This window comes from Etheostoma spectabile, chromosome 2, assembly GCF_008692095.1.
Source record: "Etheostoma spectabile isolate EspeVRDwgs_2016 chromosome 2, UIUC_Espe_1.0, whole genome shotgun sequence".
NCBI classification, from domain to species: Eukaryota; Metazoa; Chordata; class Actinopteri; order Perciformes; family Percidae; genus Etheostoma; species Etheostoma spectabile.
In genome coordinates this window covers 23,076,931-23,104,377 of record NC_045734.1, presented here as the reverse complement: position 1 = coordinate 23,104,377, position 27,447 = coordinate 23,076,931, and the positions used below count along the sequence as shown (strand labels likewise).

At 40.4% G+C, this 27,447-nt stretch overlaps 2 protein-coding genes across 9 annotated transcripts in view; one reads left to right on the top strand and one right to left on the bottom strand.

Annotated features, from left to right (window-relative positions):
- The window catches only part of nt5c2b (5'-nucleotidase, cytosolic IIb), a 39,443-nt gene extending 12,034 nt beyond the window's left edge, over positions 1-27,409 (top strand). For 2 of the 4 annotated variants that reach the window (XM_032499629.1, XM_032499643.1), the window contains 15 exons: positions 1,542-1,659; positions 1,982-2,077; positions 2,239-2,330; positions 2,509-2,566; positions 3,180-3,273; positions 4,347-4,400; positions 4,534-4,617; positions 4,809-4,850; positions 4,980-5,087; positions 5,848-5,914; positions 6,031-6,201; positions 6,607-6,658; positions 6,972-7,032; positions 7,308-7,484; positions 8,582-10,888. In XM_032499629.1, coding sequence (XP_032355520.1) covers positions 1,542-1,659; positions 1,982-2,077; positions 2,239-2,330; positions 2,509-2,566; positions 3,180-3,273; positions 4,347-4,400; positions 4,534-4,617; positions 4,809-4,850; positions 4,980-5,087; positions 5,848-5,914; positions 6,031-6,201; positions 6,607-6,658; positions 6,972-7,032; positions 7,308-7,484; positions 8,582-8,812 — 1,505 coding nt within the window. In that variant the 3' untranslated portion in view covers positions 8,813-10,888. Of the gene's footprint in view, positions 1-1,541; positions 1,660-1,981; positions 2,078-2,238; positions 2,331-2,508; positions 2,567-3,012; positions 3,274-4,346; positions 4,401-4,533; positions 4,618-4,808; positions 4,851-4,979; positions 5,088-5,847; positions 5,915-6,030; positions 6,202-6,606; positions 6,659-6,971; positions 7,033-7,307; positions 7,485-8,581; positions 10,889-27,397 lie in introns of those variants that run through there. The other 2 variants (XR_004326837.1, XM_032499654.1) reach the window with 2 other exon arrangements.
- The window catches only part of cnnm2b (cyclin and CBS domain divalent metal cation transport mediator 2b), a 50,674-nt gene continuing 39,059 nt past the window's right edge, over positions 15,833-27,447 (bottom strand). For 2 of the 5 annotated variants that reach the window (XM_032499607.1, XM_032499588.1), the window contains 5 exons: positions 27,202-27,371; positions 24,655-24,748; positions 23,425-23,487; positions 20,276-20,454; positions 15,833-17,479 (listed from right to left, as the gene is read on the bottom strand). In XM_032499607.1, coding sequence (XP_032355498.1) covers positions 17,198-17,479; positions 20,276-20,454; positions 23,425-23,487; positions 24,655-24,748; positions 27,202-27,371 — 788 coding nt within the window. In that variant the 3' untranslated portion in view covers positions 15,833-17,197. Of the gene's footprint in view, positions 19,047-20,275; positions 20,455-23,424; positions 23,488-24,654; positions 24,749-27,201; positions 27,372-27,447 lie in introns of all 5 variants that reach the window. The other 3 variants (XR_004326832.1, XM_032499616.1, XM_032499598.1) reach the window with 3 other exon arrangements.

Below are 27,447 nucleotides of genomic sequence, written 5' to 3'. Positions count from 1 at the left end.
CCACCCCACTGGGAGTGTAGAAAGCTGGCAACAACAAAAGCGCATACTCCTTTCGTATTTATATCACCGGACATATTCTTTTCCCAGTGTCACATAGCATTTTAATCATCTGTCAGCCTATTCTGAGCCCAGCGTCAATATGCGTTTTTATTTTCAGAGCCCTCCCTTGCCTCGGTTTTGGTAAATATCTTGCTCTGGCGGTGACAGGGTGGGGGCTTGTTGGTCTCAGCAGTGCTCATTAGAGCTGCTGCTGAAAGTAGAGTAACTTTTCATTTTCACGCCTGATCCTGTTTCCTTGTGGATTTGCGTGCAGAACATCGAGGCCCTTGTTGATAGAGAAGAGAGATGAGGGAAATGAGTGTGTATGAGGTCGGGGGCGGGGGTTCTACTGGAGAGTGGGAACATGTCGTAATACCGAGACAACACCACGGACTCTCAAGTGGATGAGGTAGCCTTAGAAAAGTCTCATGTACGCTTGTGTAACATAAGTGAGCCCCACTGATTGTATGTCACCTCTAATGAAATGTTGGCTGTGCAATCAGAGCTTCACCCAAAGGTCATGTTACTCAACTGTATACATATGTGTGTATATATATATGTAAATTATTCATGTATTCCAAGAGCTCCACAAGCTCTCCTGTCAGCAGTATAATAGCTGATCATTGTTGTGTTAAGCAGGTAGAGTTATTTTCCATAGAGCAAAAAATGGGTCACAGGGGACTCATTGATTTCACCTTTTACAAAACAATTTCAACTTTCTGGATGGAATCTGGACATACGTATGTAGTTTGTCATGTTGCCATATATTGATGTGTTTTAAATATAAAAATGATAATCACAAGTCATGTTTCAAAACTGCTTTTTTTTTTTTTTTTAAACCAGCATCAAAAACAATTAAACATGATCAGTTAAGGGCTTCAACTATTATTTTCATTATTGATTAATATATTGGTTGTCTTTTTAAATGTATTATTTCAATGGGTTTTGTTTTTAAAATGTCAGAAAATAAAAGAGAGAAAAAATGTCATATGTTCCCAGAGCACAAGTTGAGGTCTTCAACTAGTTTGATTTGACAAGCAGCCTAAAACCCAAAGCTATTGAAATTACAAAAAAAAAACTGAGAAAAGCAGAAAAAAACCTCACTTTTGAAAGGCTGAAATCGGAGAATGTTTGGCATTTTTGCTTGATGAATGACTTACATAATTATTTGATTATCCAATTTGCTGGTGATTTCATTGTCTGAATGATCAACTAATTGATTAATCGACTAATTGTTTCTGTTCTAATTCGATTTACAGTGACTAACAATGGCGACTAACAATAAAACAGTTATCATCTTATTAATAAGCCAGGACTAAAACAATTCAAGAACTTGTACATATCATTTGCATAATAGATTTAAATGATTTAAATGTTGACACCAATGTCTGTGGGTTTTTTTTATTATAGGAAGTTAGACACCAAACTGCACTGTGGCACCACATGTCTTGTGATCTTCTTCTTATTCATTTAACTAAAATGTGTGTACGTTTCATTTCTAGTGTACAAGTCACCGGAGTACGAGTCACTAGGTTTTGAGCTCACAGTGGAGCGGCTGGTTTCCATCGGTTACCCCCAGGAGCTGCTCAGCTTCGTCTATGACCCATCCTTCCCCACCAGGTCAGACCAATTACACCCAACCACATAGACATCATGATGATGACGACAGCCATTAGGTTAATGGCCAACTGCTGCTTTTATTGCCTCATCATGTTGGTCCCTTACCTCTGTGGCTATATTGAGGCCATTAAGCAGGGCTAATGGACTGGGTGGGGGGGGAAAAAAGCCATCACCTGTTCAAACTTTAGTCTATCTTGATAATAACTGCAATTATATCACAAATGATAGCAGTTAAAATGCCAAATGCTATAATGAAGAGATACAAGTTAGTTTAATTATGTATAGTAGACTTATAAGAACATGTGTTCCCTCCTGCTTTCAGGGGCCTTGTGTTTGATACCATGTATGGAAACCTGTTGAAAGTAGATGCCTACGGTAATATCCTGGTCTGTGTCCATGGATTCAACTTCCTTCGAGGGTGAGTGAGCCCCCACACACATAACTAATCCTCTAAAAAAAGATTGTTAATCATCACGCTGTATGTCTATTTTGTATTTTTCTCTGACATTTTTTACATATTTGTGAGCACAAGAAACAAGGCAAATGACAATTTTGTCTTGTCTTCTCTTTTTCCCCCAGCCCTGAGATCCGTGAACGGTACCCAAACAAGTTCATTCAGAGAGATGATACAGAGCGCTTTTATATCCTTAACACTCTCTTCAACCTGCCAGGTAAGGTCTTTGAGCACAGAGGAGAATACCATGGGCCTGTGAAAGAAAAAGAAAGAACTTTTATCCTGATTAAAAGTTGATTATTACATTATGGGAGGTCCAAGCAGAAACCTTTCCATGCAGGTTAAAGAAAAGTTTGATCGAGCTTCTTCTCCCTGCTTTTCTGTTTCCTTCACAGAGACCTACCTCTTTGCTTGCCTTGTGGATTTCTTCTCCAACTGTGACAGATACACAAGGTAAGGAACTGTTAGTAACACTATTCATCATTCAACAAGTTTCTGGGCACCGCATGGTGACACAAAGACAGTTGCAAGCCAAACTGGGTCAAAGAACAAGCCCTACAGCATGGGAGGGTCCAGGCTTCTCAACTGCTAATCTAAGCTAATTGTTTTATAATGTAAATCAAATGGGACTTCAGTCAAAGAACCCATATTTTTATATAACAATGAATTTCTAACCTATCTACTAATTGTAGAAAAGCATGGATTCTTATCAGAACGAGATAGGAATGACAAATGTTCTCACTGACTAATTAAAGAGAATGACGACTTGATATAGCTAGGAGATAATCTTTTAAATGTTACTGTAAGTAAATATATAATGGCCTGTAAATTAGTTGAGGATGTAATCTGGAATGGCTGCATGTCCTTTGTCCTCTGAAACCTGGTTGTTGGTCTTTTAGGGGGAGAATGCTTTCCTGTTTGGCTGGGGACCCCTCCAACAAGGGAAGGCTATCCCATTTAAAAGCAAACAAAAAACAAATGTCATGTTTTTGAAAAACCTTGTGTAAAGACCTGTGGCCTGTCCGACGGCTGTGTACGTGTGTGTGTCTGTGCTCCTCTCCCCCAGCTGTGAAACTGGCTTCAAAAATGGTGATCTCTTCATGTCCTATAAGAGCATGTTCCAGGACGTCCGCGACGCCGTCGACTGGGTCCACTTCAAGGTACGACACCTGTGATCTTTGTAGTTTTAACCTCAGTATGTCGGTATGTTATTTTATTGACACGGTGGACGTGTGTTTCACATTTTTGCGAATGCACAAGGCCTGTATTCCAAAAAATGAAGCCGGCATTACGTACATATGGTTGTGATGTGTATGTCACAACTATATTTCATATTGGGAGAAAGTGCTGCTACAGTGATTACTCGGCTGCAATGATGGTGCAGAGACTCCAAGAGCGTAGATGGCGATGACCTGGAAACGCTGACCAATCAGAGCAGATGCTTTTTCGGGAGGGGCGCTTAAAGAGACGGGCGCTAAAATGGAGCGTTTCAGACAGATGTTGAATAGAGGTCTCTATAGATGGACAGCATAAGAAAAACAATGGGTTTTTTTTAACAATAAAGCATTAAAAACATGTTCTAGTAGAAACCCAAAATACAAGTATGAACCTAAAAATGAGCATAATATGGGACCTTTAAATAGTAATGAACAGATAGAAATGGAACAAGAGGAAAGGCATTTAGTACAGTAATATTACAGGAATGGATTTAATTGTTTAGCTTTTGTATTCTTTCTAAAACCATGTGCAGTATCAACTGTATCAACATTCTGTGGTTGGTCTGCTTTGCTTTCACAAAACAAACAAACCACACCAGAATTGACAGTAGTTTGAGACCCTCCTATTTACCAAACCAGAGAGGTGAGTTGTAAATGAAGGCATCATATATGGTAAAAAGTTCCGCCAATATCAAGACAATTCGGAAAGGGGAAAGTTCTAGGGCTATTAATATCCATCTTTATGTAATCTAAAACATCTGTGGTGGGCATACAGGAAGTTGTTGTCAGGCCCTTTGTGTCTAATGGGACCTTTCTGGTTAAATAAAGGAGAAAAAACCCCTCAAATAATACCACTCAATAAGTCCAAACATGTTCTGTGTGAGTTGTCACTGATTATTTTTACTTAACTGTTAATGCATGACATGACTTCTAACTGAAGAGGGTAGTATGTGTGTTTAATTCATTCAAATCTATACATTCAGGGTTTAGTCTGACTCCTGTGTCTCACATTGCAGGGTACATTAAAGGTGAAGACGGTTGAAAACTTGGAGAAATATGTAGTGAAAGATGTAAGTATTTGTGTTCACATCGGATGCTACATGTGTACTGTCAATGAACACACACATAGTGTAACACATTCTTGAGAGGCTGGTTTGTAAAGCTTCAGTGTTTTTTTCTTTTCTTCTTTTCTGTTCCCACCAGGGAAAGCTGCCTCTTCTCCTCAGCAGAATGAATGAAGTTGCCAAGGTTTTTTTGGCTACCAACAGTGACTACAAATACACTGATGTGAGTATAGGTGTGCAGTTATGGTAGAAACATTTTCTTTTTAGGGGAAAACATCATAAAAAAAATTGACAGAGATGATGAATTAACTTTGCGATCCATCTCTTGGAATTTCTGCTAGTCTATTGGCGGCTGTATTAACTCTAAACACAGCTGTGTGTGATCTGACTGCCAGCATGTCTGTGTTTTTACAGAAAATCATGACCTACCTGTTTGACTTCCCACATGGGCCGAAGGTAAAGTATAGCTCTCCCCCCTTTTCTTTGATCACACTTTAAAATGTATTAAATATGCAGGTGAAGGTGAAAGACACATTTTTTTGTGTGTTTGTTTGTTTGTTTGTTTGTTTGTTTGTATCCATCCAGCCTGGTACCTCCCACCGGCCCTGGCAGTCCTACTTTGACCTGATCCTGGTAGACGCCAGGAAGCCCCAGTTCTTTGGAGAGGGTACGGTGCTCAGACAAGTCGACACGGTGAGCAGACACAGAACCCACAGCCGAGACCGAAGATGTTATTAAATGCCGTACTGCATGTGAACACTGAGGTATCCGGACATGTTGCAGCCCGGTTTGCATGTCAGCTTTTTAAGCTAATGTGGCAAAAAGGTGAATGTTGCATCATTGGATTATCGTCGGCAAGATTTAAACATTCATATTCATTGGACTCTTTTATCTTAGCAACATCTTGGCTAAAATGAAGATTGGATTTATTTTAATTTAATTGTTTATTTAAAAGGGACAATGCAATGCATCAATTGACATTTTTTGTTTACACTCAAAATGTAAATGTGCGAGAGTAAGCAGAAAAGCTAATTTTCTTCTGTAGTCCCTTGGCAGGTCAACACATCATCATATTACATTAATAAAAAAAGAATACAAGAAAGATAGAAAACAAGTTAAGGCAGAAAAGAAGAGAAACGAAAAAGAGACAAATAAAATAAAAAATAAAGAAAATAAGTCCAATACAAATAAAAGCAATACCCAGGATGAGGTAAACCAGCTATTGAGGATTGCAGTTTTGATTGTTTTTAATCTTGTTTTTAAAAGATTGGATTTCACTTTTTTTTGTACAATACACTATAAAAGCGGCATAGTCTGACAAAAGTAGCTGCATGTAAAAATGTATTCTATTTGGCTCTATTTATGTCAATGTTTGCGGTTCACCTCGGCGATTGCGCCAATTTTCCTAGAAATCAGATTTCTCTCGCCAATTTCTCTGTGTTCTTCATTTCAGACAACAGGGCGTTTAAAAATAGGAACCTACACAGGACCTCTGCAGCATGGCATAGTCTACTCTGGAGGTACGGCTCTATTTTCCTTTCGTTATTCATTCTTTGACCAAGTGTTTAGTTGTGTGCGGTATTTGTGATTGATAAGATATTTCAGGTATTTTCAATATCACGTAATTCCCCTTTAGGTTCCTCAGACATTGTGTGCGACCTGCTGGGGGCCAAGGGGAAAGACATAGTGTACATCGGCGACCACATCTTTGGAGATATCCTCAAGTCTAAGAAACGCCAAGGCTGGAGGACGTTCCTGGTTATACCGGAGTTGGCCCAGGAGCTGCATGTGTGGACCGACAAAAGCTGTGAGCCTGTAGACAAACACATACACACAGGAGTGTGTGTAACACACACCCAGTGATATGTAGAAGTGACACTGACTATATCTACATGTGTAGCTCCACTCGGGCCTTCCAAGTACTGCAGGCCCACTGGCATTAGAAAACAATCTCAACAGGGATCTGATCTAGAACAGCAGCTGCAATGTCCAACTTGCACATTTCAGAGAAAGACATTAGTAGTTCATAAACTAAACATGATAAAGCTCATGTAATCAGTAGGTACAAAGTCAAAACACAGGACAGTCACATTCTCACTCAGAGTGCTCATTCACAGAATCATTAGCATTTATTATTGAAATAACTAATGCTTGAACATTGTATAGCCACTGTGCATCTACATGAGACTCACACTCTTCTTGTGTTTTCCAGCGTTATTCGAGGAACTGCAGGGCTTGGACATTTTCTTGGCAGAACTCTACAAGTAAGAACTCTGAGCTTTAGCCTCCCCTCCCTTCCCTGTATCCCACCTCCCCCCTATTTACGTCTCTTACACCAGTTTTGCTGCTCTTTGCAGTAACAGGGTGCGTATGAGAGAAAACAACGGGGTCAATAGGGTAAAGTCGAAAGGGTCGGTTCTCGCAGGCTGCCTGATAACCAGGTTCACCGAGGTTATTTATAGCGCACGACCTGTTGCACCACCTCTTTGACATATCACCTTTCAGCAGATTGATATCAATATCCTCCCCTCCCTCACCCTTTCACCCTCCTCATCGCCTTTCCCTGTCCTTCCCCAGACATCTGGACAGCAGCAGCAACGAGAGGCCTGACATCAGCACTCTTCAGAGAAGAGTCAAGGTACGGCATTAATCACCGCTGTTTCTATGACAACAAGATACCTGTCTACATGCTTTTAACGCTGGCTGCCTACAGATGGCCAGTTATCAATGCCCACGTGTTTGATAGGGTTTGTGTCTAGTGTAGTCTAATCATTAACAAGAAACCACTTCCCCATCAAAGAATCACCTCTCTCAGTCCCTGGTGAGGTAATCCACACCAACATCCCTGATAAAGTTACTATACCTTCTATGGTTAGGATAGTAAATCCTTTGTCTTCTCTTCCCCATTTTTAGAAAGTGACGCATGACATGGACATGTGCTACGGCATGATGGGTAGCCTTTTCCGCAGTGGCTCCCGACAGACCTTGTTTGCATCTCAAGTGATGCGTTACGCCGACTTGTACGCAGCCTCCTTCATCAACCTGCTGTATTATCCCTTCAGCTACCTCTTCAGAGCTGCACACGTGCTGGTGAGTCACTGAATGTAAATGGAGGGAGCATGGATTAAACGTTACCGCCTCAGAGGGTTAGGGCCAATGCCACTTCTTTATTTTGCTAATAGAGATGATGAAAGTCTTGTCTTATAACAGATTTGAAAACTTCATCTTACATTTCTCCCAGTCTAACAGAAGTCTCATTATTTTCCCCCCTACTGTGTAAAGACCTGTTTGCATTGTAGATACTTCAATACCCTACTTCAACTACCCTAGTTTCGCAGTATTAAACTCTCAGATTCTTTATTGATCCCCAGTGCCCTGCTCCCTCACGTCTGTCATCCACCCGACTTGTCCTTTCTTCTCAGATCATAGAACATCAGACCTCCCAATAAACCACCAAGGAACTCACTGATTTTACACATCAAAATGTGTATTCTAGTCTTGGTAATACTGCTCCATATGTGAAAAGAAAGCCTGTATAAAGCCTTTTGTGACTCCAGGAGCTCTGCAAAACCAGAAAACTAGCTCCAAGTGAAAATGGAAAAGACTTCTGTAGCTTGCGCCTCATCTCTGTGTGTGGCCAGCGGCTCAAGGCTACATCAGTTGCTACTATCATAACACACCCTAAATCTCTGACCTAGCTTATGTCTGTAGAGTTTCATTGTGGGTAATGTAGGTTTTGAAGGAAAAAAATATAATTTGGAATAAAACAAGACAAACATTTTTAGTTTTGCTGCGTCGATTTTAGATTTTCTTTTGTTCAACTGTTCATAGTGAGTCCAACAATATTTAGGGAGTACGATGCTAAATTGGTGGAGTGCTCTTTTAAAAGTAGATGTATAAAAGACTATAAAAGGCTTTTTTGGAGGCTTAGCAGTTATTAACTGGGGGGGGGGGTGATCTTCCTTATCTTCCTTATAAGACAGAGAAAGGCTTTCTGGATTTATGAGCTCTTCAGTTTACATCTAAAGGGGAGTGAAAGAAGATTTTAGCAAGCACTCGTTCTGTAAAACACCCTGACGGAGCCCTGTGCCCCAACCTGCTGCCCAAATTAACCGTAGACTCTTCCAGTAAATCGGCTCGTGTTGCAAGTTGTTTTCTCATATTGTGTCCTGCCTCCTCCTTCCCAGATGCCCCACGAGTCGACGGTGGAACACGCCCACGTGGATATCGACACAGAGTCGCCACTGGCCACGCGCAACCGCACCCACTGCAGCGACTGCAAGGACCTGGAGTGCAAACGCACCCAGCTGACCCGCTCCTTCAGCGAGATCAAACCTCCCAACCTGTTCCCCCTGACTCCCCAGGAGATCACTCACTGCCACGATGAGGATGATGATGAGGAGGAAGAGGAGGAATAAGCTGGACATGTAGAAGAAAGCCAGGTTCCTGATCCTGCCTTCTCATGTTTCCATTAGTCAGTCAGTTATCTCTCTCAAAGTAAGGTGTGTGTGTGTGTGTGTGTGTGTGTGTGTGTGTGTGTGTGTGTGTGTGTGTGTGTGTGTGTGGTGTGTGTGTGTGTGTGTGTGTGTGTGTGTGTGTGTGTGTGTGTGTGTGTGTGTGTGGTGTGTGTGTGTGTGGTGTGTGTGTGTGTGTGTGTGTGTGTGTGTGTGTGTGTGTGTGTGTGTGTGTGAAAACAGTATGCCACACAAACACACATACTGAGATTTTTGAGGGAGACCAGTAGCAAGACAGATCATATGACTGTCAGAAGACTGTATGCATGCTCGGTCCTCTAAAACCCAACTATTCCTAGCTTCATTATGTAAAAAAACAAAAACAAAGAGAAGAAGACAAAAAAGAAACACATTATGATTTTTAAACAATTACATTTTATTTCTGCATTATTTTCTCCGTCAGACAGAACATCAAACACTTTTACTATGTTGTGTTAAGCTGACTTGAAAGACCTGCTGGTGGATTAAATACACACAGTCACATTTTTACTTAGTTTTAATCATAACTGTATGCACATTATAACAAACAGAAAGCACTGTTCAGTTACAGTGTCAAAAAAAGGCACAAAGTGTATTAAAACTTTGAGGCAACATGGGAACAACATTCAGTTTATCATCTGTGTAGTTTTGTTTTGTGTCTTTTACTAGTACTTTGTTCTAACTTGTATGTAAGGGTGTGTGTTTCTGTGTGTGTGTGTGTTTCTCACTCAGACCGCAGCATCCTGAGTAATGGTGAGCTAAAAATCCATTGTACTAAACTAAAGCACAGGAGCACTTAAGCACAAGCGCGCATTAGACGGATGCATTTTTTGTTTGAAGTTTGGTTTAGAGAACACCTTGTGGGACACGAGTGGCTCTTGAACTGATATTTTGTTACCAAGCAACAATGAGGACGGAGTACTGTAACCGTATGTTATGCCAATAGACTCTATGACTATGTGTAACAGGAGTGTTAAAGTTGCCTCAGTATGCAAGGAAATTAGGCTGTTTTAGGATGGACCGTAAAAGGCTCAGTTCAGTAGGTTCAGTGTAATCAATAGCTTCAGACTATGATTAGCTTGTTTTGTTTATCTCTTTGGTTTTTGGGGCTTTTTTGGGTGTTTTTCTGCTTTTATCTGCTGACCCTGAATTGTTGAGAATGTACAGTATTCTTCTGTTGGGCCTCTGAACACTGTAAAGGGACCATTACATCACATTAGTGTTGGATCCAGCTCTGGTAACAGTTCAGAACTGGATGGACATCTCTGAGTTGAAGCACTTGACTTTTTATTTTCATGACTAAATAAGCAACATTATAGTTAAAAAAAACAACATCTTACGATATTATTTATTAAGAGTCAAAACACTCAGCTAATCTGCTCGTCATCGGGACGGTATGGGTGTGGTAAGGTTTGATTGACAGTGCGTACCTTTCCATACATCCATTTTCAACCTGCATAGAAACATGAAGAAATGTTGAAATATATAATAGAGATGTTTTATGCTTGCCTGAGGTGCAAAGCACCAGCAAAATGGGACAAAGTGCAATGGAAACACACATTGCCAACACATCACAATGTGTGATAAGAAGCATGTGACCACTGAAGAGATTAACAATTGTGACAGAAAAACATCAAATGATGAGGAGACCCCTAACCTAACCTGTTGTTTTTTTACTCGTTTGAGGGCTGAATGCCGCTCTTTTAATGACATTCTTTCACTGCATGCTCTTCTTCTGCAAATCTTTAAATGGCACCGGGCTGGAGAATTAGCGCCACCAACTGTTCAAACCGACTTGTAATATTTGCAAGACAGTAGCGAGTTGCTGTAAAATGCATTTTCTTTAAGTTTAAAATGTTTCACTAAACTTGGACGCAAATTTGTCATCCAGTTTAGATTTAAATGTTGTTAAATCCTAATAAACAGACACTTGTGACATCACTTTTTTTTTCCGGAGGAGCCCCGCCTACTTCAAACGAGTGCGAAGAGCACAAAGAAAAACAGATGTCTCTGATGTGAAATAACAAAACTGCTCAAATTCTGCCAGAAAACAGTGTGTTCATGTAAGACCCCATAGTGATACGCTGAAGGAGAAAATGTATTCAGCGCCTTTAACCCAGGTACGCCTGGCAAAAAAGGCTCCAGTGTTAGTATTTAGAACACCAGCAATTTCAAACAAGGTGACTTTTTCGTTCTTTTTTTAACATCCAGTTTATCTTGTAAGTTTTGTGACTTTTCTCACCTTTTTTTGATATTTAGTCTCGATATGCTGTGTCAGTCCTGTACTGTAAGTGTTGAAACGGCCTTTTCATCGAGGCCACAAAAGGGAAGAAACATGCCGTCTACTTCTTGCATCATTTTCGGTTTGGCTTGATGTGGTGTGGAGAAAGGTGAATGTGTTTAGCTCTGTGGCGATTGGATAAAAGCTTGTAAGACATTAAGACACACATACAGCGGTTCTCTTTTATTATTTTCATTTTTTTTTTTTTTCTTTTTTTTTTTTGCAAGTGAAATATTTGTATTATCAATTTGATTTTGTTTCTTCAACGTAGAATAACTGGATATGCTATGTGAGGCAGCTGCATTGCTAATAGGAAATAGGTTTTTCTTTGCATATTTTGTATATGCATGTGAAAATAACAAGCATATCCGCTCTGCTATGGTGTTTATGGTAGCATTGGTTCTATTTCGATGTGGACTGCAGCATTTTAGGAAAAGCTTTTTTGACATTTGTCATTGTAGTTTAAACAGGGACAAAAAAACCTGCAAAACTGTAATAATTTAAAAAAAAAAAAAGAATTGTACAATGACGAGATATGTGAATGACATGTTAAGTACCGCAACAGATATGTTACTTGTAATCAATACTTTTTTTTATTTTTTTATTTTTTAAGCTAGTGTTTTTAAATGGTCTTGGTTTACACAACTGTAAATAGGCATTTCCATTTCCTTGTCATATCATTTCTTTTCCAAATAACTTTTTTTTTTTTTTTTGGGTTAATTTTTATACAGTACCACAGAAGTCCGTTGCTCAGACTTTGAACTATCTAACGCCTGGTGAACAGGTTACAGTGCTTCAGAAGATTTTTATCCATTGTTGTGGTTCCCCAAATACATCCACATTAACAGGTGCCAAAAAAATCACCTTTTATTTTCTAAACTATAGTAATCTTTTGTTTTATGCATATCCATTCAAGTTTTCCCGAACAGTGTTTTGTTTGTTTTTCAGAAATGATCCTACATACTGTACATTGAGGTAAATTACATAAAAATGTAGAATAAAGATAGTTTTTCATAATTTCTTGTTGTTTTGTTGTTTATATGTTACTACTGTGATAGGCTGGTTTACCAACCGGGTTCACCTTGTGGCATTTTAATTCATTGTTAATTGCTGCGTAAATCGTCTTTAGCAATTCCCACCAGTCTTTACCAAAATGTCCCAGTTAGATTTTAAACGCCGTAAACATGTTCCTTGTAAATCTTTACAATCATTCAATGAAAGAGCAAAGTAGGCCGGCCTTACAGCACAATCTGTTCAGCTTTTTTTAGCTTTTAGCTTGCTAGCTCGAAGTTAGTTGTTTCCGGTATCAGAAGGATTTTAATGAACAGACCGAGAGCGGAAGGTGAGCGGCAAATACCAGGCTCTATCCTGGATATGTACTTCTGTTGATCCAGACTATACCAGACCAAGTAAGGCTGTAGCAGCAAAATCCCAGTGTGTTGTATTCAAATAATAGTGCACTTCATTGCTTAGGAACTCAACTTTGAATTTGTAATTCCAATATTTGAACTTCTCTGGTGTGAGTGTCAATACCAAGTGTGTGTATAGTAGTCAGAAGAAAGGCATATATTTAGGAACTGGCTGTTTTAATTGCTAAAGCATACCCAAAACAAGAAGCTTTAGAAATATTTAGTAGGCAAGAGCAGTGATCTTCAACAGGGGGTCTTCAAAGTCAAGGCAGCTTGGCCTCCAAATAATTAATTTTTTTAAGTTTGTTTTGAAAATTACAACATGAATCCAACATATTATTAGAAAATGTAAACCCCCCCGTGCTGACTGGCCTATAGGTAAGGTAGCCACCCACAGATACAGTTAATAAGGATTCACTGTGTCACATGTATGTGTAACATGAAAACATGATTTCTAAAATAAGGCCAACAATTACAAGGCTACTTTAATAGCTTAGTATTCAATGCACAAAAAAAGGTATGTATAAAGGATTTAGGCCACCCTACTTGTTATTGTAGGAGCAGTTTAATAGGCAACTTAATTTTAGAAAATATGTGTAGTAGGGGGTTTCTGCTCTGTCTCTTTTTCAGTTAAGGGGTCCTTGGCTTAAAAAACCGTTGAAGACCCCTGGGCTAGAGCTTTAGATTGAGTACATTGACTTGACATCAACTCTCTGGCTGTTAATCATTCACTTTTTTTATTAAACCACCAGCTGGAAGTAATGGGAATATTTTTCATAAGGTAGAAGAAGCATTATGGACAGCACATGGGTACAGTAGCAGCATTGGGATGGACAAAAAGACCAATTAAACACAGGCCTGGGAAGCACTCACATAATGGAAGGATGATAATCTTGTGTTCAGCAGAGGATGGAGTGTGTAAGAGAATTATATAATGTGTGTATAACAGAATATTGAAATAACCCAGTCACAGCTAGCGGATGTGTCCACCAGTGTTTCCTGTTCTTGGACTTTTGTATTGTCATCATGCCTCTTGTTCTCCTGTCAGGCACTGAAGTCTGTGAAGCAGAATGTCCCAAGCACAGTCTTCCATTCTGATCCTCATTCATCGCTGTACCTCTGGAGGGATTGTCCCTGCAGAGCAGGAGCGGACCTGCTGCATAGGAGCACTTTCAAGTGAACAAATACCAACAACGAACACAGCTGCAAACAATGCAGAATTACTCGCTCTCCGTCTCTCTCGCTCTCTGTCCTCTCCTCTCTCTCTCTCTCTCTCTCTCTCCTCTCCCCTCCTCCTCCCTCTCTCTCTCTCTCTCTCTCTCTCTCTCTCCTCTCTCCTCTCTCCTCCTCTCTCCTCTCTGGTTAACCACCGAGATGCCCCTCACGGATAAGCAGATGGAAAGGCTGTTTGTCCATGTGATGCTGATATCAGGGGCCTTTACACACACACACACACAAACACACACACACACACACACACACATATATACACACTCACATACACACACATTAGATTACATGTGGAAACGAACACTGGCGCCCGCCAGTGGTTACAAACTGCAACTGAATATTTAAAAAATTCAGCTATAGGACACTGTTGACTGTGAGGTGGCCAGAAAACTGCCAGCACACAATACATAGAATGTTAATAAACAGGCGTGGAAGTGCAATCAAAGTAATTGTTTAGCCAAAGAGTTAAAATTCTACAGCCCTACAGAAGTGTGTGTAGCTTTAGGAAAAGAATTCAAGCACACATACAGTATCTTCAAAATCATTCCTGTCTTTATGAGGTAAAACAGTAAGGGCAAGAAGGTACTAAAGCAAAACGAATCTACTGAAATAAAAAAAATTAAAAAAAGAGTTCAAAGAGTAGTTTAACATTTACACTTATTTGCTTTCTTGTCGAGAGTTAGACAAGAAGATTGAGACCACTTTCATGTCTGACTGTTAAATATAAAGCAGGAGCCAGGAGATGCTATCTTAGCTTAGCATATACATACTAAAGATTACTAACTACTCCAGTCTCTTCAGAAGTCCAAGAAATAGTCGTATGACATTGTAAAAATCACAATGTTTTATGTGCAGTGTTTTTATCCAAATTTTTTTTTGTATGTATTTAACAAACAAGATATAACTAGCTAATTATTGAACATTAAAGGTGCTGTAGGTAGGATTGTGAAGATCCAGGATTTAGCCAAAGAATTTGAACATCGACGACTTCTCAGTCCCTTCCCCACCTTTCTGCTAAAGGCCAAAGGTCTCTTAACCCTCATGTTGTCCTCGGGTCAAATTTGACCCATTTTCAGTTTGTTCATCACAAAACATGGGCCTTCGAAATATGCTGAAAATGTCATCATTAGAAATAACAAACAACTTTGGAAGAAACGTTAAAAAAAAAGGACCCACTACATTGAAAAAGTGACAAAAATGTCAGAAAATGCGATTACTTTTTTCATGGTCGACGGGAAGACAACACAAGGGCTAAGAGAGAGAGAATGAATGCATGTGCCTGAGCAGGGATTGACACGCAGTTAGGACTGTACCCGTTTCCAGTTGATATGCTAGGCTAAGCTAACAAGCGGCTGACTAGCTTTCTAATGTAACGTAAAAATGAGAGTGGTATTAATCTTCTTGTCTTAACTGTCGGCAGGAGCGCAATTTAGCTTGTTTCCAGTAATGTTAAACTATTCTTCATTTGTGTGGTCTTGAAATTGTGAGAAAAATAAGCATACATGGCTACAGTGTTTCTAAGATCAAATCAATATAAATATCTGTTTTAATAACATGAAACATTGTGAGGAATATTTTAGATTTTGATTTGAATTAACTCAAGAATTATTAGACATGGATTATAATCTGCATTGTGTTGGGAGCCAAAACAAGTAAAGTCTACTTTCTTTCACATTCCCTGCTGTTAAAAAAATAGCCTTTATATGAATTGAACTGCCGGCCTATGTTTTGTAGACACACACATGCAAAAATAAAAATAAAACAAAAAAACAAACGTTCACACACATAAACAGTGGAAAAGCATAGCTGTGTATCATTCATGGACATGTTTAATGTCGAGGTTACTTTTTGTGACGTTGATGATGCTCAACATGTTAGATGAGGTCATTAATACTGTGCAATTATCAAGTTTGATTATGCTTAAAATTGGCAACAAAAAAAGACACATAGCCTCCACATGCATAGGTGCTTTGTTGACACTTTCACCACCTAGTAGACCCCCCCCTTCCCCCCCTCCCCCTCCCCACTACATCATGGTGAATAGTCCAGGCATCATTACTCCCACATGAACGTATAGTAGACGTTGTGTTTGAGGTCGAAGGATGCAAAAACATGAAAGAGACCAGGAGAAAGAGAGACTGACTAAGGACAATTTTGCTTGTGGATGGCTGCAGTTTAGCATTTTTCAGAAAACAAATATACATACATACAGTACATACATACAAATATATCTGTCAATGTATAATACAGTGATCTTTTTATCATAATCATCTCTTAAATAAATTTCTGTTCATTGCACTTTGTTAAAATAATTAATTATATGATTTCTCTTAAAGGCAATAGTGTGATTGTTTAAAGGTGAAAAAGATAGTGTACCACAAGCCTGATTTAGGATAATAGTAAAAATAACAAGATCTGTAATATACATACTGTATCTGTAAAAGACCCTCACCTCCTCATATACATGAATGGATGTTTGTCTCCATATATGTAGCATGTCCTTTTTGATATGACACGTTTGCCCCACGTACACCTTTGTGTACATGCTTGTGCACGGTCGTATGCTAGTTTATGTCATATCATGTCTCCACGCATACATATATACATACAATATTATAAAATAAATAAATACAGGAAAACATTCTTGGTTCGTGGTTTAACGGATTCTTTCAAAGCGGTTTTTGGCACAGTCTTTGACCAACCGCTCTCTCTGCTTGTTTGGGTTTGAGTCCTCGCTGATGGGATCAACAACGACTGAGCCTCCCTGAAAGACTCACAGGTGGGGAAGCTGCATTTGTGTGTGTGTGTGTGTGTGTGTGTGTGTATTTGAGAATGTGTCTGTGTTTGAATATGTGTGTATGTGAGCATAAACAGTCTGTGTCCAGTGTTAGAAGGGGGGACCAAAGTCTTTGGCCTAAGGAGAAAACACAACGAGTGTTGTGTTATGTTGTGTGTGTGGTTGTGTTTAGGGGAAAGGGCCAGGGTTTGCATGCGCTCTGTCATCCTCTAGTCCAAGTCACAGCTATGAAAGTGTCAGAAAAACAGTCCCAAAAAAGAAGCTCAGTCACAAGTACTGTCCGAGTGCACCCTCTGTAAGAGGGTGTAGTACAGCAGGGATTCTGACAGCGTTCAGGTTGGGGCGTTCAGGGTGACGCAGAACCTGTCTACCCCACTGCCCCTCCATGAAAGGGCTCCACTGACTGAGTGACTGAGTGACTAAGTGACTGACCGGGGCTACTGGTTGGAGCAGAACCCTCAGTCCACCGCCTCAGCTTCCCCATTTTCCCTCATCTCCATCTAAGCCACCGCTCCGTGTGTCCATGTGTCCATGTGTCCGAGTGTCCGCGAAACAGGGTGGAGGGTCGGGGTCTCCACCGGGCTCGGCGGGGGCTAGATGGGTCCCTCGTTGTGGGCGCTGTGGTTACTCCTGTTGAGGCCCACACAGTTCTGCTGCTGGTTGAGCAGGTAGGAAGTCTCGTTGGCCACGGATACTGACACGGCAGGGGTGGTGCTAGTGGTGCTGGATGTGGTGGTGACGACAGCGGGGGTCTCCACTCCATCATGCAGCTCCGTCAGCGTGAGCTCGATCTTAGTGAACTCACTGTCTGTCGACTGGGGAGTTTTGTCCATCCGTGATGCCATTACCGCGTTCTGGTACTGTTGGCGTGTTACCTAGGAAACAAAGGATGGAGGCATGATGAGGTAAATGGTCACAGCAGAGGGTTGGGACTGATTGGGCTGGTTGGTCTGCGAGGTACCTGCAGGTCATCCCAGAGTGACCTGCCCAACAACCCTAGACCTGCAAAATCAGTATCTTTATCAAATGTATTATTATTTATAATAGATTTATTTTATCCCAAGCCTTTGTTTCTTTTGTCCGCATGTGTGTATTTATGTGTGCATGCTGGTTGGTGTATGTATGAGAAAAAAAAGCATATGTGACAAGTATGTTTTATATTTTTCTTTTTTCCATTTCTTTATTTTATCCTTGGAAAGCAATTTGTAATCTCTGGTTTTGAAAAGTGCTAAATTGACTCGAAAGTTTCAGAGGTGGCACAAAGACAACCATGTCGGGTGTCAGCCAATCAGCGCTCTAGTTTTGCTACAACAAATGCCTCAGAGTGACACAAAATATGTTACTAAGGTTAATAGATGTCTACATGAGGACACATCTTTAACTTTAAAATCTTAAAGAAAGCATTAATTGAGTTGTTTGGCCATTTGGGGGCAGCAGAACAAAAGACAGTATTGCCATGTTATTATCACCTGTTTACACATCCAGCACCAACACTAGCGTCCATTTGGAGTCGTAATGCGGGCCACCTGATGTATGTAAGTATTATATTACTTACATTTACAATATTCACTCTCTTTTAGCTCAGATTTCAGTCTCCACTAACTCTGGAGGTAAAAATCTGTGTCTTTAGCTGCTAAATCTTCCTCTATGTTCACCAGCTTGGTGCTTACTGTGCTCGCTGTTTTATGCGGAGCAGGCAGTATACAGTTGTTTTAAGAGCTTTCTCACTGAAAACAGCTGCCTTCTGCACCTTGAAACAACACTGAGGAGATGATAAAGTGAAGCAAAACATCAACGTTGCGGACCATGACACCAAAACTGGGAGCTGAAAGACACTAAAACGATCCGTGGAGCTGAAGGGACCTGCAGAGTGGGCTTCAAAATCATTTTTATGCTACCCTGACTTGTAGTAGAGAGAATGATGCCTCTGTCATTCCCACTTTGGCCCCCTGATCGCCTGTTCTCGCACTATGTAACTTTGGCGAGCGAGTACAATCTCCCGCGAAGTGCTTAACGCTTTACGGCACTACGACTGACTTTTGTGAAACTGGATAATATTTTGATTGAATTGTTTTCTGGTTTTCTCAGATATCCTCTGGCTGCTCTACCTCGACTCTCTGTGATTTAGGGAATTTCCTGATGAACTGAAAGCTTTAACTTAGGCTAACCGCTAACTGCTGCTATCTGTTAGCTCAGTTAGCCGTGCTGCCAGGACTGGGAGGTCAGAGCACCGGGGGAATGTTGATGTTTACACCGCTAGCACAGTAGCTTTGGACCGCTGGTAGGAGGAGGCTTTCAGGCCCGGGGCGGGGGGGAATGCTGGCGGCGCCAGTGTAGTGCCAGAACCAGAGCCGGGCAAGCGGGCAACGGAACCGGGTTCAGCAGCCGCTACGGACATCATGGCAGAGGCGAAGAGACCGAAGAGGACGTTGACGGAGGAAGCTAAGAAGAGAAAAGGAGAGAGTGACCAAGCAAGAGGTCTTCGGGACAAGTGTAAATTTCGGACGGGCTTTCAGTTGTTGGCGAGAGCTTTGCGATATAAAAGGCTGCAAGACAGACGGCGAGCTGACCATCTTGCTGTCGAACCACTGAGTAATATTAGCTGGTTGGTTTAGTCTTGTTGCACATTTGTGTTTGGGTGTGGTTACACAAGTTCTTGACTCGCTAGTTTTTGATCATAAGTAATGTAATCATCAAGTGCAATGTTACGCAACGTTGCTTTAATTATTTATTTTATATAAAAAGATTGATAAGTGCTGCTTTAAACTCACTTGGTCATTCTATTTTATTTCTTTTAATTTGTTGCCAAATTGATAAACATTATGTAATATTCATTTGGGAATTTAGGGGATTAATTGATGGATATAAAATGAGTTGATACATTATAAAAACTTTATTCTTTCTATAATGAATGATTCTTAATTTGATCAAATTATAGATACAAAAGCTTTTCATTTGTACATAATTTTACCTATCATTTGTTTTATTGTCCAAGTAAATACCAACCATTAAACCGCTTTGAAATGTGGTCTATGACTTATGAATTGTTTTGTTGATTTGTCAGTCTTCACGTGTTAGATCTCTTATTAGACATTTTCATGAATCCCTTTTTAACTGTCTAATTAATAAGTTACCAAGTAGCCATGTGCAGCATCTTTGTTCATACATGAGCCTCAGTGTGCTTTTCTTGCTCATCTGTGTGTTCTCACCAGTGGTGGGAGAAGTATTCAGGTCCTTCACTTAAGTAAAAGTACTATTGCCACTCTGTTACAAGTAAAAGTCCTGCATTGAGTCCTGCTTTGTTACTTAAGTTAAAGTATGTGAGTACCGTCAGGAAAATGTACTTAAGTAAAAGTACTCAATGCAGAACAATCCTCACATTTCTCAACAGTTCTGTCAATCAACTAAGTGTTTAATCAGTTCAGCTGTACTTGTAGGCCTGTATATTGCTGTGTAGTTTAATTTATAATACAACATTGTATTTTATAAACGCATGTGTTTTGATGGACTGGAGTAAAAAGTACTATCTTTCACTCTGAAATGTAGTAGGAGTAAAAGTAGAAAGTGCCATCAAGAGAAAAGACTCAAGTAAAGTACAAGTACCTCAAACTTGTACGTTAATACAGTATTTGAGTAAATGTACTTAGGTACATTCCCCCACTGGTTCTCACCTTTATAAACTGCAGGTCTGTGCGCGCTCTGACTGAGTAGTCAGGTACGTAGATCTGCAGGAAGGAGTTGAGCTGGTTGTTGCTGCTGCCGAGAGTCGGGGTGATGGCGTCTATACGGTCACTCCTGTTCAGGGAGTCTGAGTGGTTGAGTCCAAACGGCCGTGGAGGAGATTTATTTTCTGTAAGGAGGTGATAGAAGAGGAGAATACAGTTAGACTCCTAATCAGTAGTAATCCAAAAAATATTTCCAACCTTTTAGCTTATTAGAGATTGTTTTCTTTCACAACCAGAACTTATTAAGACATGCAGAAACAAAGCAACACCCAAAACTACATTTATACAGCAACAAAGACCATGTGGCGCAGTCTACTCTCTGCTAGAACTCATTATAGGCAAGGCAAGGCATTATAAGGGAATCCTCACACACTTCACATGCTGGGCTGTCATATTCTCTGTATTCCTGTTGTTGTCTGTGTCTCTGGTGCTGTCATATCAGAGAGCAGAATTTGAGAACAAGGAGAGGACTGTACAGGGTTAACGTGACCTCATTTGGCTGCACGAATTGGCAGCTCTCATTTTACACTCATTTTTCGCCACACCAGCAGGATGGCTCTGGATGGCCATGTCGGCCTGTTGGTCAGCCAGTCCACCACTTCGGTCCAGACAGAAATAACTCATTCACTATCGGATGAATTGCCATGGAATATGGTACAGATAGCTGTGGTGCGCAGCCCCGATGATGAGTCCTAATGGCTTTGGTGATCCTCTTATTTTTTTTATCTAGCGCCACCATGAGGTTCACTTTTGTGGCTTTGCAATTACATTTCTTCACAACTATTACATGGATGGCATTCTATCACCATTCCCCCACAGCATAAAATCACAGTATAGTTATTATTTTTTTGGCATTTTTAGGCCTTTTAATGACTGGACAGCTGAAGACGTGACACGGGAGAGAGCAGGGGAAAGACATGCAACAAAGGGCCGCAGGTCAGAGTCGAACCCTGGCCCGCTGCATCGGGGAGTAAACCTCTATATATATAGCTCTACCAACAGAGTTATCTGGTCAACCCCGCAGAATGAATTCTAATAACTATGGTGATGCTCGGACTTTTCTTTTAGATCATCAGATAAAAACCATCAAGTAAAAAAATGTCAATTTGTTCAACACTTTGCTTAATGCTAGATGTTTTCTCATCAACCACAGCTGTACTTTGTTTAGTGCTAGCTGTAGATTCTCTTGTTAATAAACAGAGGAGCTATGCAGCTATCACTTGTTAGTCTTTCATATCCCTGCTGCTCTGACACTTGCTATTCATCAATGTTTTTGTCTGGTTAGGTGCTCTAAGACTGTACCTGTTAAAGCTTTAGTGCGTAACTTTTTGATATTATTGAACGACCGTTACATTCAAGCCATTGCCAAATGATTTGCTATAAAGCTAATTAAGACGATCAGCTCCACATAACTTTCTTTGTATTTCTCAGTATGGCTATGTTTAGAAGATTGTGTCCTCCTCTGACTTTCCCGTGCAGAAGCTCGAGTGGCGATAATTACCTCTTTTGAAGAGTCCATCATGTTTTTTTTAATCCTCCATGTTCTCCTTGGGTACTAGCAACTGTGTGGAGGAGGGGTGGGGGCGGCACGAGACTACGGAAGGCTTGTATCATGTGGATGCGTGGACAGTTTTGTTGTCATTACTTAGAATGCCTCATGGCGGCGACAGAAACTATAGCTTTAATCATCACAGTAGTAAGTACAGTACATCATCTATTTACATATTTTGCAGATTTTGATACCTACAGATACAAAAAACTCTTGTGATGCACTACCTGCTCTAACTCACAATTTTCTTAAGCTGCTGAACAGCTTCAGCAGCACCTGTGTATTAGTGACATTTTTCAGTGTTTAAGTTTTAAACATAAGCACAGATGCTTGCTGAGATGTATGGAAATCTAATTTCTAGATAAAGCTTTAGATGAGGGGCGTTTTTCATACAGCAGGTATTGAGTCAGTGGTCTCCAGTGATGCTGCTTCCATCAATGTGCTACCACATAGACTTGTTCTGTTTTTTTTCATGTTTTTTTTTTTAATTAAAGCCAGATTATGTTTTCCACTTCTTAAAGAAGCCTAGTGAAAATCACACACAACAAAGTGGAAACGGCTTGGCCAACGCTAATGCTACTACGCGATTGGAATGTATGTAATCCCAAGTTGGTGTGTGTGTGTGTGTGTGTGTGTGTGTGTGTGTGTGTGTGTGTGTGTGTGTGTGTGTGTGTGTGTGGACCAAGCGCAGTGGGCCAAAGACCTGGCATGTGAACTCTTGCGGATTAGTACTCCACTTTCTAGGGGCCGCAGGGGCCAGGTCAAAACGAAAAGACAAAGGTGTGTTAAGGAGACACACATACCAGCATACACATGCATTTACGTAAATGCAGACACACACTCAAACGCAGAGGGGCGCCAAACTGGGTGGAAATAAAAACATTTTAAGAGGTGCACTGCAGGTCACTGCCAAAGCGGGGAAGAGAGTGTTTTTGTTCAACTGCATTTTCGGATACACGTGGGTGTGTTTGTGTTTGTGGCAGCATTTCTGTAGTTCTGTGCGGAGTGTGTGCGGTTCGTGTACATGTGCCTGTGCATGTGAACATATGTGTGTACGCGCACGTCTTTGTATGTGCTCTCAGCGGTGTCCGGCAGGGGGCTGTAACTGTAGGTCTTGTTTATGTAGTCAGAGGGTTAAAGGTTAGGGGCGAGTGGGGCGGAGCCTGGGTCCGCTCTGGGGCCTCCAGTCTCTAACACCATTCAGCCACTTGACTAATGGCTCAGGGGATGAGGGTGTTAAGTCTCAATCCAAATCGGGTTTCCTCTCTCCTGCTTTCTCTTTCACTTATTCACGCATGAATATACAGTGCATGTTGCATTCAGGTACAAACAGACTTTGAGGCATCAACCCCTTTTATTGGTCACAAAAAACTACTCGACAATGAGGATCAAAACGTGTGTGTTTACACAAAGCATGCAGGGTTAAACTTTGAAAACAATCTAAGTTTTCAGCACAAACGTGATAATTATTTTTTCAAACTCTTACATCTTATTAGTCGACGGGATAGTATTAGTATGGTGTCATAAAAGGAAAAGGCAACAGTACCTGGAGATCCTGCTAATGATTCAGCCCTACTGACCACAAATGTACGAGACAGGGACAGAGGCACTGGGTGGGTGGGACAGAAGGAAGATACCAGATATGGAAAAAAAAAGAAGAAGAAAGAGGAGAGTCTGTCAAAGTATAGACATAATCAGTGCACATACACACACATAGTAAACTTGGACTACATCTGGTAGAGAAGCACCAGCAACACGTGTCTTTTCATAAAATATTTGATTTCGGAGCGCCTGCACACATGACAGGAAGGTCATTCTACTATTTCACCAGTAGGTGTCTCTCAGATCTCACCCCCAATGGGAATTAGAAAAGTTGAAAAGGGCTGAGAATAGTACTGTAGTTTATGAATGAACTGAGAGGATCACTAGGTGACGCTTTCTCATGATGTCACTGCAGTATTCATTAACATTCATCAAAGGGAATGTAGGCTTTTAATTACAGAAGGTCCTGAACTGATCTGTACTTTGCCAGCTTGGTGACACAAAGAACAACGTGATGTGTGGTAAAGGCAAAGTCTACGTTTATTGCTGCTAAAATTATTTCCAACATCTGCACATCAAGCAATGTGTACTAATCTTGACGTTTGAACAAAGAAATAGGTACACTATGTGAGTGTTTCAGTACTAGCCTTGATAAAATACCAGAGTTCCCGATACCAAAACAGTCATTTTTTTAAATTATACTTTAAGGAATGTAAACATGTTACTCTACAAAACCATTTTTTTTATTTAACACAAGGAGCCAAAGTTCTCAAATGTTAAATTTGATCACAAGCACAAACAGAAACAGCTGTACAATCACTTTGCTGAAACATGGTCCAGTCTAAAACTGGCAAAACTTGGCAAAATAAATTGTCTGAGCAAAGTAGTAAATAAAAAGTAGTATTTTGGTGCTTGACGGTTTTTGATACTTGGTGCTATGAAAACATTTCAGTCAACACCAAAAAAAGCAGTAAGGTTTGGTGCCCAAGCTCTATTTGTGATTTATTTTTATTGGAGCTACAGTAGAGTCCAATATGAATGGCCCAGATCTTCATAAAAAAGAGAAGAACTGCATGCAAAGCCGCATTACATTTAGTTTACTCAAAAATGAATGACGTTACAACACAATGGGGGAATTTCAGAACGTTGAACTGACAAAAATCTTCGTTAAAACACTCTGAGAAACTTGACTGGACTTTGGACCGAACCCAGATGGGCTGGTTAGAGGTCTTACCTGGCGAGGCTGTCAGAGCCAACATCCCATAGAAGGAGAACGGCCCCGCTTCAAACTTCATCCCCTCTTTTCCTGCCTCCACCTCCACTTTCCCCTGTGATGGAAAGACCCAGAGGTTGACAAAGAGTTCAGCAAACTATGCTTGTCCACATGTTAAACCAAGAATAATTATAATGATTATTTTACTTCTTTTATTTTTCATTAACTCTCAATTGCACATTTTCAGTTTGGAGCATTAGGGACTTGTGTTAATTACCCTTTCTATCTAGGATTTCTGCTACAGCTTTAGAGTTACTGTACACTTTCACCCTTTTCGAAATCTGCTACTTTTCCTACTTAGATATATTTATTCTTCCTGCCCCCCACCCCCCCTTTCCTTTGCTTTCCTTTCCTTTCCTTTTCCGTTTTACTGCTTATAGAAAATCCGGTCTGGGTTTAATGTAACTATATGTACATAAATGATCATAAATGACCTGTAACAGCTAACGAGATAATAGTGACACGCTTTTATAATATTGTTTTTAATAATTAATTTTATTAATTTAATAAAATAATTTGCAGCTAGACTGGCTCTAGAGTCACACGGGAGATATCTTTATTAGATTAGATACTTTACTGTACAAAGACAACGAAATGCAGTTTTGTGTTCATTTATATAGGCCTAATTGTATTTTAATTTTATTTGAATAATCATCTGTTGTAGTTATGGCTGATACTGGAGCAGGGCCATTACAGAAAAGAAGGAAATTAAACAATGAACAACTAAAAGGTAAAAGTGAAAGACAACGGCGAAACGCCGAGTCACACTTGGTCGGGCTTTCAACAGATTGAGACGATTATGGGATTGTAAATGATTCATAACCAACCAATAATTGCCCCTAGGGTATGTAATATGTCTATTTCATTTCATCAAATTTACAATGCGCAATGCGTCAGTGGCCTACATTAAATTATGTCCTCCTTCAATTTAGCGACTGTTTTTTATTTCTTTTCAGTCCGTGTCTGTGTTGGCCTACTATTTTCTTTCCCCTTGTCCCCCTATACTTCATGAAATGCACAGCACAATAAAGAAACGATCTTTGCAACAGCAGTTTTGGTAAAAACACTACCACTTTTGTCCAAAGTGGCCACTAGAATCAACACAAACTGAAAGTTACATATTTCAGCCATATTTTAGCCACTTTAATAGCTCCAAATCTCAATCCTCAATGGTAGTGACCCCACACCTTATTTGACCCAGGGCTTAGTGGACTGATAGGGGAAATCTCAGTTCTATATTTGTTATTCTATGTTGTATTTTCATGGTGGGAAAAGAACTTTTAATTCCACTTTAGCGCCAGTGATGTTAGACTTGATACTCTTCCTAAGACCAAAGAGGAAGACTCCATGTTGGGACCAGCAACCTATTCAGAGACAGAGCAGACATTCAGACTAGTTTTCAAACTATAGGGCTACATCAAGGTCAGTAGCACTTGTTTTGATCCCCTTTTGAATAAACAGTTGTAACTCTATCGCAGGATTTCTTGTAGGTGTTTGCAGAGAGAGAGAGTGTCAGCGAGAAATGAGAGGTATGGGTGTAGAGTAACACTGCTGGTGCTCTACTGTCTGAAATTTGGTCCATTTATAACATAAAAACACAGAATTGCATATATTTCACTTTCTATTTGTGGTGTTTCTAATTAGAACTAATTTATGACGTGTGACCCCTGTGTGGGACAAACCTGCAGTACAGCTCTTAGGCCACATCCACACGTACCAAAACAATCTTCCCCCTCCCCATCTTCCCTTGCATCGTGTCAAGAACATTTGCGTCCAAACGGATCCATTTGTAAATGACTCAACACACTACTTCATATTCCAGACCTATAGGTAGCGCTGTTTCTGCTACAGAAATTCACCAACAAACGGAGAAGAAGAGGTGGAGCATGCGCTTAAAGCTTGTGCGTAATATACAAACTGTATATTTTGGCCTAGTAACCCTAATAGGCTTAATATCTTCTCCAGCAGGAACACAAGCATGTAGTCCGCCATTGTTATTGTTATGAGACGTCGTTGCGGGATAAGAGGTCAAAGGCTAGAGGTCGAGGAGTGTGGTGATGACATCAACCGTGCCCAAGTATGTGGCTTTGCCGTCCAAAAGAAGTCACAAGGGCACCGTTTTTAAATGTTTTCACCCTGGGACCAGGTTTAAAAAAAAAAAAAATAGTTTTCAGGCAGTGCGTTTAAAGGATTCGTTTGGACGATCGGTCAAAACAATGCAAAACATGTGCGTTTGCACCAAAAAGCGTTTCCGTGTGGATGGCCCATTTCATAAATGGCTATACTTTGAAAAACTGCGGCAACAAGGAAGACAATAGCTTGTAGTACAACAGCATGTCCCTGTCTTCAATGTGTTTAGTTTAGTAATGCATAGTGTAGTTTGGGTTAGGGTACGAATACTTTCTTTACAAATTATATGTTCTTTAGTGACATAAATTTACGTTGTGTCGTAAATCGTGGGTCATTGACAATAAATCCTTCACTTTGCACCTCGTTGTGTCCACATACCTGCATTATGAGGATGAAATAATCCACGGGCTTGTTCCTGTGGAAGAGGTAGTGCTCCGGTGCCCGCTTGTTCTTCTCATCATATTTCAGCTCCTGGATGACGTTGGGGTGCTTCAGCAAGCGCAGCAGAATCTTTTCTGACATTTGCACCGGTGCGAACGGCTCTACCTCTAAAGAACCAATGAGAGACAGGGAGGGAGACGGTTAGGAAATTGAAGGCAAGGCAAGGCAGCTTTTTTTGTATAG